General features: G+C 35.8%; 1 protein-coding gene across 1 annotated transcript in view; it reads right to left on the minus strand.

Moving 5' to 3' along the window:
* Window positions 1-2,150: 2,150 nt before the first annotated feature.
* The window catches only part of LOC138695938 (zinc finger protein 892-like), a 44,631-nt gene continuing 29,288 nt past the window's right edge, over window positions 2,151-17,493 (minus strand). Inside the window, exons 8-10 of the mRNA XM_069820339.1 lie at window positions 14,915-15,082; window positions 11,548-11,740; window positions 2,151-2,958 (exon numbers count right to left, since the gene is read on the minus strand). Coding sequence (XP_069676440.1) covers window positions 2,491-2,958; window positions 11,548-11,740; window positions 14,915-15,082 — 829 coding nt within the window. The 3' untranslated portion in view covers window positions 2,151-2,490. The remainder of the gene's footprint in view (window positions 2,959-11,547; window positions 11,741-14,914; window positions 15,083-17,493) is intronic.

Genomic DNA, 17,493 nt, shown 5'->3' on the forward strand with positions numbered 1-17,493 from the left:
AGCCCTAAAAACCTACTAAATATGCATGCAAATATGCTTTTAAAAACCTTAAAGTATGGCCATAAATATGCACTAATAAAATTCTATATTTCTTGATATCACTAATAAATAATTAATAATAATCATAATAGGCAATACATCAATAAATGAAATAACATTATAGATCGAACTAGATGAGATTAAATTTATATTTATTGTTGAGGGCGGCACACTACTGTGCCGTGAAACTTTCAATACTTTTTTGGTAAAAATAATTATAATAATTTCATTCAATACCAGTTTTCAAAAATAGAATATGTTCTTATTTTTAAAATCCAAACTATGCATTTTTATGCAACACAAAATCAGCTTTAATGAGCTTAAACGCGAAAATATGCCACAATAATATAAATATCATGAAATATTATGCATTTATGTTGTTGTTGTTTTCTAATGCCAGGTGTTTGACAATAAAGTCATTTGACCTCTTGCACTCCAATATTTTTCAAAGATATTATCATGGTCGGCCACTGAAGCACAGATTTTGAGGTGTTCCGAATCCATTTCTTGGTTTGAGTTGCACAATGGGCAGTTAGGGGACTGATATATTCCAATTTTATGCAGGTGTTTGGCCACTTATAAAAAAAACGACAAAATATTCATATATATTCAAATTAAAATTCGGTTTGATAAGCTTAAAAGTTGATGATTTGTGACGATAATTAATCAGCAATTAATTACAGCCAATGGAAAAATATATGCAAATGTATGAACTTCCTGGCCCTACTGATGACGTAACAAAGGAGGAGTTTGAGCATGAGCCCAAGGCCAGTAATGAAGCAGCTTCTAAGGGAATAATTAATATCATTTGGTAAATCAACAATTCGTTTAAAGTAACATATCTGAATACGTAAAATTATGGTAAAACATTACATAGTCTTATTCATTTCACAAAACTGGTGTTGATTTTATCAAAGCAGCTTAGGATTTTCGAAAATTTTGAAATGTATATGTACAATGTACATACCAGTATTATGTATTAACGTATATTAGAATAAAATGTAGTATTAATATGTCGTGCATTATTCCTTTTATTTCTCGTGTTACTTAAATATCACTATTTGAAGAAATTTCCTCGAAAAGTGCAAAATATACACAAGTATGCATAAATATGGTATAATTTCTCCTATCGCTATGGGGAGCACTTGAATAACGGCTGCTTCTGTGTTATTTTATGAATTATGCCCATCTATGTATGCAATGATGACAGATAAGAGAAAAACGTGAAGACACTATTCTTTTTAGAACTAAGATGTAAGAAAAGTTGTCCTTAAACTATGCTTGCAAGTTTCAATATGATACAAAATAAAAATGTTTACTGATTAACTTTATAACTTCTTTATTGTGTTAATATTAGGAAATTACCTGGCTGACTAGTTTCGAAGTGGTATTCTTCAGTGTCGGAAGCACTAGGCAATGAAGAATATCACTTCGAAACTAGTTAGTCAAGTAATTTCCTAATATTAACACATTAAAGAAGTTATAAAGTTAATCAGTGATTATATAAGTTTAAAATATATATATATATATATATATATATATATATATATATATAGAACAATGAAGGAAAAATGTTTAATTCGTTGTTGAAAATATGGGCAGGTTCTATATGCGACGAAGTATTAACTGTATTTGAGGAAATACGATAGTTAATACAGTTGATCTTGTAGTAAAAACAGTATGTTTTCAGGTGTTTATTAATTAATTTTATGCTCGACCATGCCGAAATGTAGTAATTATACACTTGGTAGCAGTCCTTTAATGCATGTCATTAAAGTACACCTATTCATTAAAGTTCAGGTTTTCGATTATGCAATCAAAAGACAACTAGGGAAACGTCACGGAGGCTGGAAATCCAATACTGTCGCAGAAGGTTAATTTCGCGTTTACGCACATCTCACAATTTAGGTCAGTTCCACTCCTCACTTACATAACCATAACATGAATACTTATGAATAATTTCAAGTTAGAAATATGGTCGAGCATAAAAAGTCGTATGAAACTTGCCTATTAATGGTAATTAAGGCGCTCGTATGAAAATTATGAAACTCGCTTGCGCTCGTTTCATAAACAAACATAGCTGAGTCTTAATTACTACCATTATAGGCTCGTTGCATAATGTACTATTATTGCTATTTGACTTCTTAAGCCTGAAGAGAGTATTTTCTCAGATGATTTCTCTTTCATTTAAGCAATATAGAGGACTGAGGGCTTTTTTCAGATACAGCAGAGGCAATGCTGTGATTTTTCTGCTTAAATATGCCTGAGACACTATTTTTATGCATTCTTTAAAATATTACATATGAAATTGCAGTATCTTGAAAATCACTGGAATACTTTGTAGTACGTAAATAAAATAAATATTTATATAATAGTTCAGAATACCTGGCACAACCTTCCTCGTACTACAGATTTCCATTTCTTGTAACAGGGTATGAGGTATGGGGTGAGTTACCTCTGCTGCACAGAATGAAGCATTTCCATGGTGCTTGTATCCATGCCTTGCTGTAACTGGGGAATATTATAAAAACCTAACATAGCTCCTGCAGGCAACGGTGCTGCTCCGTAAGGGGGTGCAGGTGCCGGGTTATAGAACTGCACTGCACGGTCACCACGGTTCATAAGATGCTGGTCCGTGTCGTGTCCTGGGTTCGAGCCCTGATTCACGTATATATTGTGAGTAGCCATTGTGGCAGACACAACTGAGGGTAGCGATGTGTTATTTGCCGCTGCTACTGCTGCAGCTTCAGCTGCTGCTGCCGCCGCAGCCGCCGCTATCTTGTTGGGGTCTGGCTGGTGACTTGTATTTATACCGTGTCGACGTTTCATATGCTTGTTGTAGTTGGGCCAGTTGGTGAAGTGATGCTGGCATTCTAAGCAAGAGTACGGTCTCTCTCCCGTATGCTGGCGACGATGCGTCTGTAATGAGCCAATATATTTTTATCACTTTCACTGTGCTATAGAGCAATAAAAAGAAAACTTAATTCACTGCAAATTTGAATCTGCTCAATTCACAGGTGCTTTTATTAATAAAATAATTATTAATTTATTTTATGCTCGACCATGCCGAAATGAAGTAATTATACACCTGGTAGCAGACCTTTAATGCATGTCATTAAAGTACACCTACTCATTAAAGGTCAGGTCTTTCAGCCAATGACGACTCAGGTTACAACTGTTCAGCCAATGACAGGTCAGCTTTCTACCGTTATAAAACCGCAAGTATCGATTATTCTCGGACATGCAATCGAAAGAGAATTAGCGAAAAGTCACGGAGACTGGAAATCCAATACTGTCGCAGAAGGTTATGTTCTGTTACTATAATAATTAGCGTTAATTGTAAATAATATTCAAATAAATTCAATTTGTCATCTCGTTTTTCAATGTCTAATTTAATTTCAGTGTTATCTCTTTAGGTTCTTATGGCCTAGCAAGGTCAATGTGGACATCTGTTCCTCGGAAAAAATCAATACTTTCGCGTCTGCGCACACCTCACAACATACAGGACATTGGTCAAGGTCAGATACAAAGAAAATTAATAATATCAAGTTAGAAATATGGTCGAGCATAAAAAGTCGTATGAAACTCGCCTATAATGGTAATTAGAAGCTCGTATGAAAATTATGAAACTCGCGCTCGTTTCATAAATATCCATACTAGCTTCTTAATTACCTTCATTATAGACTCGTTGCATAATGTACTTTTATTTTATTTTATTAATAAAATACTCTTCAATTATTATAGTTCAAAGACAAAACAGTACAAATGACGTTCAGGAGGGGAGGTAGAAAGATGGACGACACGCTCTACTACAAAAATGAACCACTAAAAGTCACCAACGCGTTTAAATATTTGGGAGTAACAGTGCAAACAACGACAAAGTCCTTCCGGATCCATGTCAAAGAAAGGGCAACATCAGCAATCAAGGCAATATTTGATATTAAGAATATAAGGCAGCTCAGCCTGGACACTGCTATTAGGCTCTTCGAGGCAGAAATTGTCCCGATAACCTACGGCATTGACATCATGTAAACCAACCTAAGCCTAAGAGATCTCAGAACTATGGAAAACGTCAAAGCGCGGTTCTTGAAAGCAGCTCTCGGGATCTCAAAACACGCACCATCGAGAATAGGCTACGAGTTGGTGAGGGAAAATTTCTTAATAGAAGACCTACGGTACAAACTGCCATCTACCGAGAGTTCGACCAGACTGCTAGAGGAAAGGAGACAGAAAAGAGACGAGATTTGGCTTGACTTCTACAGCACGAACGCGATGATCGACAGAACTTGGGCAGGACCCAACCTAGAACTACGACATACAATAACAAGTCTGGCGACCCACAGCTACCACCACAAACTCTGCAAGACCCAACACTACCACTCTCCTAGTCTGGAATGCGTGTGCGAACTCTGTGATCAGCTCTGCAAAAGATATCACATAATAAAATGCAAGAACAGAATCAAGCCAATTAGCGAATACAGCAAAGAATAATAACAAATCAACTCATGCACACTTGTGCACATTTCTTACTATTAATTATTATAGTTCCTTCTGTGACTACTGTGTCCATCACATTAAAGGTGGTCCATTTTAGAATATTTCTATGCTAAACTGGAGAATTTGCTATGGTAGCTCTGTACCATGCCATTACGGTTACAACCAAATTTAACTAAATACACAATGTCGCCAACATAAGGACATGATATTGGTCTGTGGCATCGTTAGAAGGAGAAGTAGATTATTTTACGATGCTGTATCAACATCTGATGTTATTATCTGAATGATATGAAGGTGATAATGACGGTGAAATGAGTCCGGGGTCCAGCACCGAAAGTTACCCAGCATTTGCTCATATTGGGTTGAGGGAAAACCCCAGAAAAAACCTCAACCAGGTAACTTGCCCCAACCGGGAATCGAACCTGGGCCACCTGGTTTCGCGGCCAGACGCGCTAGCCATTACTCAACAGGTGTGGACTAGAAGGAGAAATTTGATTTTTTTTTCTCCCCACCGTCTTCATTCTGAACATTACTGAGAGGTAGCACCACTGTTAGCGACAAGATGTACAGTATTTGCGTAAATATTGCGAGTAGATTACGTGACTTAGATGAGGGGTTCGTGACGGGAACAGTTTTGCTGTTACGTATGCGCAGACCTCTCATGGCCTCTCGTGTGTACTTTCCAGATCAAATGAAGAAGATCCCTTCTTGCTCTGGTTACACATCTTGCATATTAAACGAAGGTTAGGTTTGGTTAGTTTAGGTTTTATTATCCAAGTCCGCGCATGCGCAGAAAGTCAGAATGATCCAGTCAGTCAAGGCGCTTATGACAGTTTTTGTTTCGTAATATTGGTAAACAATAATATGATGACAGCGGTGAATAATTTCATGGCTGCTAAAAGTTTTTTTTTGTAAAAGACGAGGTATTTTCTCTAAATCACAAATAAAACAGCAACGCAGTCATAATTATGTACTTAACACTTTGGTGAACATTAACTGGAAATTTACTTTTCTTCATTTTAATGATATTCCCTGAAACACACCTTTTTCCCCCCTTTATTTCGTTGTGATAACCTACTTTAAGATCTTACATCATCTGCATTTTCATTTGGTGCATTCAAAACACTGCCATTGTACTGTATAAACCTTGCACTTAACTATTAGAGTGAATTATTTAAGAATATAGTCGTGAATTTTACTACCACCATTTCGATTGTCTTTTGCTTGATACTGGTCGGTATGGTCCAGTGACTAGTGGCCAGCGAGCAACATTGACTACTGACATTGGTCTACCATGCATATTATCCAGTTGTTCCTGTTTCTGTATATGTGGTAATGTGATATTGAGTTAATCGACTTTAGCTGAGTGACAATTTCCTTGCTGTATACATTGCTGCTGAAACTATGGTTGTGTTCTGAACTTTATTTACAGCTAATATTATTCAACTGAATCTCCTATTATTATAGACTATTAAATTTTGGCGTGGAAAATGATTGTAGCAGAAGTCAAGTCATAGACAATAAAATTTCTTTACTCCATTTACCGTTTCTTTCAGTAGAATGGAGACTGTGGTCTATTAATATCCAATATTGCTAGAGTTCAAAAAAAGTATACTCAAGTTTATACGCGAGGTGTGATCATTAAATTCCAAGACCTGTCCCATAAATGGAAATAAAATTATCTGATTTAAATTTGACTGCCATCCCCTTCAAAGTAGTCACCTTGAGCAGCTATACACCAATCCCAAAGTGGCTGCCATTTTTTTAATACCTCCTGGAAATCACGTTCTTGAAGCCTGTCATGCACCTTCTACAATTCGCATTGGATCTCTTCCACCGTGCCAAAAACTGCGACCCTTTAGCTTCAATTTCATCTTCGGAAACAAAAAAAAAGTCGGAGGTCAAATCATTTTGTTACAGGTGCAAAACTGGGGTGTTGCAAGAGCTCTGTGAGCTGGTGCATTGTCGTCATGAAGTATCCATTTGTTTTCTGTCCAGAGGTGGTCGTTCATGTTCAAAATGGATGTGAGGATAATTATACAAATTTTGTCCAATTTTTTCGACATTTTCGGCAGTGTTGCATGTGTGTGATCGACCTGGCCTCTCGTCGTCCTCCAGCAATGTTCTGCCATTTCTGAAATGCGAATGCCACTCAAAACACCTCGCCTGATTCACTGCTTCAACATTCCATGGGTTTCAGTTGCCGATTTCCCGAAGAATTTGATGTTGGCTCTCTGCTCCAGTTTCGAGTCCATCGTGATTTCGCAAATGAAATCTTGTGTCGCGTCTCTTCAAGGTCGTCTAGTGCCACTGCTGCACGTGCGTGCCAATCACGTGATCCCTTCGCCAATAGCAGACACAGCCTCGGAATTTAATGATTAAACCTCGTAGAATGAGTCTAAGGTTTGGTTTCTATCTCCACGTTTATAGAATACATCTAGGGTTTGGTTTCTATCTCTTTCTTCTGTATTTTGTACCTTTAATCTTGTCTATGTTCCAACCATCTTCTTATAAAAGAGTATTGATTACCATACTTGTTCTTAGACCAAATATTATGGGTTCAATCCCGGCTGAGGATTATAGATTTTTAGACAGAAAAAAAATTAAGTACAACTTTGATTTTTCAGTGGATAAAAAATTAAAATACAATGTAATAAATTTATTGCGTGCAAGATTTTTATTTTATTTTATGACGCTTCATCAACTGCGATAGTTATATCTAGTGTCTGAGTGAAATGGTGATAATACCAGCAAAATGAGTCCAGGCTCAAATACCGAAAGTTACCCAGCATTTGTTCTTAAAGAGTTGAGGGAAAATCCAGAAAAAAACCCAATCAGGATTTGAACCTGGGGCACTTGTTTCACGGTCAGACATGCTAACCATTACTCCACAGCAGTGGACAAGATTTCTTTGTTCATGAAATAAGATGAACAACGAAAAAATTCTATAGAGTATGGAAAAATTCGACCAACAAATTTCTGAAGACAACTCTGGAGGGACACGCCACACTCTGAGAATTTTAGGTGTTTCTAACTATGCAAACAGCTGAGTGGCAAGAAGTTTCGGAGCAATCAAGAGATTGAAACTGTTTGTTCCATTGTTCTCTTGAAGTTGGTGAAAACAGTCTACAGTAAGTGTTACAAAAGTCAATAGAGTACTTTAAGAAGTGTATCACTTTTCAAAGAATCTACTGCAAAAAAAAGTAAAGATTATCATGCCAGCACAAACTCTGATTTCAAAGAATATTTAAAAAAACCCTGATAGTCATCATTTAGGATCTTCCAGATCTCTGTTAGTGTAACAATACTGAATTCCAGCTGAGATAACATTTAGAAGTAGAATTCATTACTCTAGAAACCAGAATAGGTGAAAGTGATTACTATATTCACTCATATAAATTGAGGGAAAGAAGGCAGAGGACGGACACTGGAAAGTTTTCTTTTCTCAATCGTACTATCAGGGACTGGAATGCTTTACCTGCAGACTTACTAAAGGCTTTACCAACAACCAAAAATGCATTTAAAAATAGGCTTAAGGACCTTACTAATAGACGGTAATTATACACAGCAGTTAAAGGGTGTAAATGATATGTTGTTATTGAAGTGTTGTATCAGTGAAGAATTATGTTGTGTCAGTGAAGTGTGTTGTATCAGTGAAGAAGTATGTCGTGTCAGTGAAGTGTGCTGTGTAAGTGAAACGTGTTCCTGTAGTTTATAGTGGCAGTGCAAAGTATTTTAACAGTGAAATGTTTTTGAAGTGTTAGTGAAATCAGGATAGAATCAGTGAAATGTGTCGTAGTTCCAGTGCAGTGAGTGAGTTGACAGCAAAATGAGTGTAATGTTAAAAGGTACTTGTGCAGATATGAACATATCATACTCGTGGGTTTTAGTTCGATCTTAGTTTTAAGATACAAATTAGAATATTTCAAATGTTATTTTAAGTGATCGTTTCATTTAATTTAGTATATTCCCTGTTGTTGTTGTTGTTGTTATTATTATTATTATTAGTATTAATTATTAGTATTATTATTAATTGTATTTTTAATTAATAAGTTTATTATTGTCATTATTGAGTGTAATTAGTTACCACTGCCACAGGGTATATACCCATTGCAGTGTGAATAAATACATACATACATACATACATATTCAGGCTATAAAAGAATGAACGACTTGACAACTCTTGTGAGGGTAGGGCACATAACATTTTAGAGTTCCAGCTGTGTATCTCATTACAAGGTTCTGTTTACACAAGCTTGGAAACACCCCTCGCCCATTGCTGTTACATTTTTACACAAGCAAGCCTGTGTGTGCTGCTATCTTTCTTTCTCTATTGAGGGCTTTAATTTTTATTAGAGATAATTTCAAATATAATATTTATTATCATATTGTGTAGCTCAGTTTGTATAAATGCATCTGAGGTATCAGACTAAATCACCAATCCTCAAATATTTAATGTCTGTGACACCTCTACAAAGGGCATTAGAAATTCACGGCACTTAGTCATCTGACCTTCCTTTTGTTTCAGTATTTTTTAAAATTTTGAAACTATATTTCAAGCAGTTCCAACTATAACAATGCACGAAGGACCAATAACTTCTTCTGCAGTATGAAGTATTACTGTTACATCAGTTCAAATATAAAAGGCAGTGTCAGCTATTGTCCGTTTTTTTACCATTCTGCAAGATCTTTCGACATTTCATTTAATATAATTTTCAACAGAATAAAGTAACTGAACTACTGCAAAATACGTAAAACAATTAAAGAGAAAATATGTCACCTTCGTGACATTTTTGTTCTTTTGCAGTGATAAAAATTGGATAAATCTTTTATTAATGCATTGATTTACAAGTTTATAGTATTTTTTTTTTCTTTTTTACCAATGCTGTATTGACTGTGAGCTTACAAGTGTTGGTGAAATTGGTGATGCCCAAAAAGTATTTCGGCAAGATGAATCTTGAGGAGTCTTACCTAACATTCATCTTACAGTTGAGGAAAACCTCGGGAAAAAAAAAAGATTCGGACCCATATCCAAGCGCAGCCTCAGACTGTAAGTACAGGGAATATCTTTTAACTGTTCCGGAGAGTTGGAATTTCCCTGTCGCGGCTGCAGAGCAACTGTCTCCTGCTATGCATGCACCTGCTATTTGCCTGGCAGGCAAGCAATGTACAGTTATTTGTACTTACCCAGCTTATATTGTGACTTTTAATTCAACACAATAACGTTACTTTTATTGTCACAACAATAATGACTTTCTATAACTGAATTTAAACACTCCCGTCAACAATGGGTATTTCACTCCACACAGCAACACAGTATTCGTTTTTGCACTCCACAGACGACATTGACAATTCACTTAGATTATTGAGAACAACAATGTACTGCTAATCTCAACTAACGTTCACAAAGCACTATTTACAAAACAAAACTGTCAGTTCTCAGTTCACAGTTCGTTGCCTTGGCTAGTTCTTCTAGCTCATTCACTCAAGTTCACAGTATATAGAACCCAAGACTTCCAGAGACAGTCCAATGCACTCGAACTCAAGACTTCCGGATACGCCACACTCGCCGGGTCACTGCCACAGTTGCGGTCCTCCTCAAGTCGAACTCCAGTCTCGAAGGCTGGCTTCCTTGCTCGTCCACTGCTGCTTCACAAGACTGACTCGCTGTTCTAAACTAAAACTGGCTTTGGCTTTTCTTCGCGTCTTCTATTTATTACTAAACCATAGTTTCCAGAAAGTACTGTTTCGAGTATCTTCCACCCGATCAGCTCGCGTCGCTTTCCAGAACCATCTGTTCGGGAGGTTTCGTTCCCCGCTTCACCTCGCACAGCGCAACACCTGCAGCTTTCCGTCCCCTTCTCTCCTCTCTACGCCGCGCTCAGTGTCTCGTCTTCTCCCCCTCTCTCTGCCATGCCCAGCGCTCCAAGGAGCTCGCCTTCCTCTCTCTCCACCACCTGTCTTCCCGCGCGTCCCTTCCTTCTGCTGGACGCGCGTTCGACCCCCAACGCGGCTGTCACAATATTTTATGCTCACAATGTCCCCGTTGACTGCTACACATTGCTGACACCTTCTTATAAAATTATTATTAACTTTCACCAGTTCAGCAGCATTGATTGACTCCATTTCAGCTCTTATGTAGTTCTTTACGATCATTTATTGAACCCGTTCCTTTGAATTTTTAGTTAGGTTTTTTATTGTTTTCACACAAGGTTTGGAAATTTCTGTCGGAATTTGGGTTGCGTTTTCGCACAAAATTTTCTGTATTTTATGTAAATATTATGAATATGCACACACTCACGTATTGAAAATGGCATTGGAACTAAACACTTCACACACTAATCACTAACTTCACACAAATAATTAACCACACCTCAGAAACTAAAGAGTATTGGAGTATGCATCCACCTCATATGGCAGCCAGTCTAGCACTGAGACCGCCAACCGGGAACTGAGTCATCAGCGTGTTAATCACAAGAGTGGGAAGCAGCAACTCTCCAGGACAGTTAAAAGATATTCCTGTATAACTTTCTACCATCTGAGCTATGCCAGTGGCTTCCATTATAGTTAAATAATAATTCTCAATGATTGGTTGAATCATTACTATTTTTTTACACAGTTTTTAATCTACAGGTGGGCATGCTAAACATTCAATCACTATTAATGGTTATTTCAATCATATGAGCTGTTCAGAGCAGAAGTGGTGTAAGTCAAAATTGGTTGATGAGGTTTAAAGTAAAAATTCTGTAAAATACAGTGCAAAGCAGCAATTAATATGTCCTTCATCCTATCCACTGACTACTAATAGTTTAAATAAATTGAATATTAATTGCTACTTTGCGCTGTGTTTTACAGAATGTTTACTTTAACTCTCATTACCCATTTTTGACTTACACCACTTCTGCTCTCAACGGCTCATATATCTCTATAATATGTCTCTCATGATAGCAAACAACAAATTCTTTAAACAAATGTAACTATTCCCATTGTCAAGTAGTGAATCTGACTTACTGTAAGAATTCCTTTGAAGCGGAAACTTTTACCACAGAATTCACAGGTAAAAGGCATTGCACCAGTATGAATACGATGATGTTCCCTCAGAGTCCCTCGCTCTCGGAACTGACGTCCACATACATCGCACTGATGTGGTTTGGCACCCGTGTGTACTGTTTGGTGTTTCCGCAACTGAAGTGGAGTTTTAAACCTGCATCCAAATTATAGCAAATCTTAATCATTAACAGCATTAATTTCTGAAACAAAGTGATGAAAACATAATTAAGGTGGAAAAAATAAGACTATGAAGAAAAAGATAGATTTTCTCAATAATGTGTTAGGATTGTAGAGACTAGATTAATCTTACTCAGGATTCGGACCAATGGCAGGCTTATGTGAGAATGGCAATGAATCTCCGAGTTCCTTAAAAGCCTTAAGTAATGTGTTGATATTTAATATTTCTGATGTGTCGGAAATGCTTACAGGTTTCAACATCAAAATCATATTTCTCCTACTATAAACTCATGCTTCATTGGATACAGTTGTTGGGAGTTGCTAACAAGAACTGACCCAACACAGTAAGTGACAGTGGAAAATTGCGAAGCTTTACTGTTCTCCAACCAGGAGATTAACCGTGAAAGGAATGTGCTTACTACTGCGTCATCTATTGGAGTGAAGTAGATAGATAATATTACCATTATAGCGTCAGTTTAAAAAACATGCGCTTTCCTGCATATGTTATTTCATGTATGGAGAGATTAAAAGACCAGGAGATTAACAGTGATCTAATTTTGTAACTAGGGTAGTATAAGTATGTGTATATCAGTGTTATCATTTGTGCTTTGAGAGTTAGCCAATGGAGATGCGTGTACCCACGTGTGTGAATTTATGACATCAACATTCATTCACAGCATTACCCCGCTGCATCTCATTCCCCTGAGACTTTCTCCTGGCTGGAGTACAGTACCTGTTCATCTCAAAATCACAGAAAAATACTGGACTGTTATGGCTTCATTGCCATTGGCTACCATCCAACAGTAAGTGACTCTTGTATCCAGTCACACCACTGTTCATGATATATTAGCAGGCCATAAAATATGGTGAGAAACATGGTGTCACTTTATACAGTTCTTGATTCTGCCACAGTACTGCATGATTGTATCATTAAATTATATAATAATAATAATAATAATAATAATAATAATAATAATAATAATAATAATAATACTTACTTACAAATGGCTTTTAAGGAACCCGAAGGCTCATTGCCGCCCTCACATAAGCCCACCAGCGGTCCCTATCCTGTGCAAGATTAATCCAGTCTCTATCATCATATCCCACCTCCCTCAAATCCATTTTAATATTATCCTCCCATCTACGTCTCGGCCTCCCTAAAGGTCTTTTTCCCTCCGGTCTCCCAACTAACACTCTATACGCATTTCTGGATTCGCCCATACGTGCTACATGCCCTGCCCATCTCAAACGTCTGGATTTAATGTTCCTAATTATGTCAGGTGAAGAATACAATGTGTGCAGTTCTGTGTTGTGTAACTTTCTCCATTCTCCTGTAACTTCATCCCGCTTAGCCCCAAATATTTTCCTAAGCACCTTATTCTCAAACACCCTTAACCTATGTTCCTCTCTCAGAGTGAGAGTCCAAGTTTCACAACCATACAGAACAACCGGTAATATAACTGTTTTATAAATTCTAACTTTCAGATTTTTAGACAGCAGACTGGATGATAAGAGCTTCTCAACCGAATAATAACACGCATTTCCCATATTTATTCTGTGTTTAATTTCCTCCCGAGTGTCATTTATATTTGTTACTGTTGCTCCAAGATATTTGAATTTTTCCACCTCTTCGAAGGATAAATCTCCAATTTTTATATTTCCATTTCGTACAATATTCTGGTCACGAGACATAATCATATACTTTGTCTTTTCGGGATTTACTTCCAAACCGATCGCTTTACTTGCTTCAAGTAAAATTTCAGTGTTTTCCCTAATCGTTTCTGTATTTTCTCCTAACATATTCACGTCATCCGCATAGACAAGAAGCTGATGTAACCCGCTCAATTCCAAACCCTACCTGTTATCCTGATCTTTCCTAATGGCATATTCTAGAGCAAAGTTAAAAAGTAAAGGTGATAGTGCATCTCCCTGCTTTAGCCCGCAGTGAATTGGAAAAGCATCAGATAGAAACTGACCTCTACGGACTCTGCTGTATGTTTCACTGAGACACATTTTAATTAATCGAACTAGTTTCTTGAGAATACCAAATACAATAAGAATATCATATAATACTTCCCTCTTATCAGAGTCATATGCCTTTTTGAAATCTATGAATAACTGCTGCACTGTACCCTTATACTCCCATTTTTTCTCCATTATCTGTCGAATACAAAAAATCTGATCAATAATAATAATAATAATAATAATAATAATAATAATAATAATAATAATAATAATAATAATAATAATAATAATAACAATAATAATAATAATAATAATAATAATTAGGGCTAGGATTTTGATGACCTATAAATCGTGAAAAAATGTTCTAAAAAGAATGCATTTATGACCTAAAATCTTTCAAAAATTCCCTTAAAATGCCCTAAAATTGATCTTACATAATTGGCTTAGTAGCAATATTAATATTTAGACTAGTAATTAAATTAAATTCTAATACCAATATTCAAGTTTATTTAATTTTACATAATTTTTCTTAGTAGTACACTTTAATTAATTATTTTACCTGATACAGTTCTATGTAGTTACCACAAGGCCACTCTTATCCGGAACTAGCAGGTACAGAGAAGTCTATATTAAAGGAGGGGTTGGACTGATCCATTACATCGAGGTGTACTACGTTAAAATGACAATATTTGTGTACAAAAACAATTAAAATAATATATAAAATAATGGATATTAATTGACAAAATATGTACAGAAAGTATCAAAGGAAATAAATAATATTTTACATTAATAATGGGAATTTATGGTCAAAATTAAATGAAAATACCCCAAAAATGACTGAATAAAACAAAAAATGTTCTTATGAGTTGTAAGAGGCAAAAAATGCAAAAAATGCCCTAACAAATATGTTTAAAACACAATATATATATAAATACTAAAGCAGCAATTTTTCTGGCTTACTAGAAAAAAGATGCAGTTTCATCAAAATTCTAGCCCTTATAATAATAACACGTGATTACTTTTCTTCATTTTAAATCAACTTCAATCAATATAGAATCATCCAATCCTCACTTTGTATGATAAAATTGTATTAAGTCGAACTTCACTTCTATATAACTATCTGTCAAATACTGTAATCTTCAAGTTGAGTAATTTACAATCAGTAATACAAATGCTTAACACTCACCCTTTATTACATATAGGACAGGAATGAGGCTTATCTGATGAATGTGTGAGCAAGTGAGCATCTAGATTTCCTTTCTGGATAAAACTCTTCCCACATTGGTCACATGTGAAGTTACGGATCCCTGTGTGAATTCTTTTATGCGTAACCAGATTTGGTTTAGTAGAAAATCTGTGAACAAGCCACAAATATTGAAAATCAAATTATAATCACTTAAGTTACAGACTGATTTAGTCCTGACAGCTCAGTGACGCGAAAGAGGGAAGTAATAGGAGGAGTGGGGAGAGTTTTGGAGTAGAGATAAGGGCTAGCGGTCGTTAAAGGAATGCAGTACAGCTTAATTGTACCGGAAACATACCGCTCTACAGCATGCATGACGTCTGATCGCTCCCAAGGCAAGTGAGTGAATAACCCAAACACCCCTTGGCGTAACTAAATGGACTCGCCTGACCTAGGCGCACATCGCCGGCGACTGTCAGGACTAAATAATCGTACTGTACAATATGGAAAAGAAATGTTAAATGCATTTACAATTTAAAAATTCTGTCCATATAAAATATATTGTATTGCTTACCACTTTTGTAGCAGCTGAACTTCAAACGGTGAACGCTTGCATGCTCATAATGAGAATGTAAAAAATCTCGAGATTCATTCCTAAACTAGATCATCTGAGAACAGAACTGAATCTCATGTTTACTGTGAAGAGTTGACGCAATACTGGCTGAAAATAGTGTTGATCAGTTCAAAGATCTGCACAGCAATTTAAGGCCCGTAATACACTACAGCGGGAAATATGTAAAGTGTTTGTCAAGCTATGGAAAATGCTTTCCTTCAGCATGGAGTAACACTCGAAATAAGATATAGCTGATGACATTGGTCGGCTAGTGATTTTTTTAAAACATAGCTATCCCACCACCTGTATATCCCGTTCCCAGGGTAACCTAACCTAATTACAACCTATAAAATTTATATTACGTGAATGAAATTGAACAATTAATACAAAATCAGATGTTCAAATTTATGTAACTTTATTTCTATCAACGCATATCAAATCCAAAGATATTATAGTATTATATACACAATTTTTTATCAAACTGCCTTACATTTGGCATAATAAAATTCGTGCTTTAATTATCTATACAGAGATGACTACACTGTGTAGCAATGTATTTCTCGTTGTAGTGTGAAGACATAAGCATTGTTAGCTGTCTCCACACATATTACATAGTTCATAGTTCTTGGTGTAGTGTGTTACGTACGGACCTTAAGAGTCATTTATTTAGGTGAAAAGTAGTTTTGTTTCAAAATTGAACAAATAATTCTAAGGACTTTTCCTTCTTTGCAAGATTTCTCATATTTTGGCTTCATTTATTGAGAGATATATAATACACAACGTCAGAATGACAATGTCATGTAACAGACATGTCAGTTATTTGAAATTACGTTTGTAAACAATCACGCAAACTTTGTATTTATAGAATAGGAAATAACAACCTTTTTCTGTAAAATTAAGAAAAATAGACTTTTCTAGTTTTGCGAAAATGCTGTTCAATATATAGGCTATAGTTTACATATTTAGTGGTGTAGGGACGACTGACACTGTGATCTTTATTTACTGCAATCTTTTTTATCTATTTTACATAATGACATGTGGCTGTAGTAATTTCAGTGTGCATATAAATCATTGATTTCTTCTAATATATTTTATTTTAGTAAAATTTTCCACGGTACTATAAAATGTTTATACATATATTATAAAAGAATGTTTCATGAGCAAATACATATTACCAATTTTGTGGAAAACTGCCTCTTAAAACTTTTCTCTCTAAATTCCCAGCACAATGAACACATTGTGTAAATATTTAAATCAGCATACTAGTTACTCAGTAAAGCTGATAATATTATTACCAAACATATAGATGTACCTTTTTTTCTTCTAAATAGGCATCTGCAAAGATTCAAAGTCCTATAATTCGAAAATCAGGTGGAAAATCATGCAAATCAGTAGATTCCCAGTTTCATAGGGCAGCCAACCTAAATTATTATTATATATTCATTAGCTTTTTCTATAAAATTTTATAAGGAAGTTTTTTTTAAACAACTAATTTTTTTAATAAATTAAAACCTAAGTCTAGTATACTGTATATAGTCATGAAGCCCAATACATAGTAAATATGCATCCATAGATGGTTGCTAACCACTAGGATCGCTAATATCGCCTCATTACAGACAATGCGAAATAGTACCTGCACAGTCTATTGTTCCTAGTACTCTCACAACTTAAGCTTCATGACTGTATATACTAGACTGTGTTAAAACTATGAACAATTATTTGTTTTCCTGTTATTTATTTACTCATTTTATTTTTGGTATGCATAATAATCCCTTTCATCACAGAATCCGCAGCGCAAGTGCTAGTACTCTTATCTTTCATTCAGGCAGCCCAGGTTTGATCCCAGGTGATGAAATTTGTGATGGACAAAGCAGATGTTGCAGAGGGCTTTTTCAGGGTACTCCGATTTCCCTCTATCATTCCACCAACACTCTTCATCTCCCCTTCATTTCATCTATCATCTGCAATA

This window comes from Periplaneta americana, chromosome 3, assembly GCF_040183065.1.
Source record: "Periplaneta americana isolate PAMFEO1 chromosome 3, P.americana_PAMFEO1_priV1, whole genome shotgun sequence".
NCBI classification, from domain to species: domain Eukaryota; kingdom Metazoa; phylum Arthropoda; class Insecta; order Blattodea; family Blattidae; genus Periplaneta; species Periplaneta americana.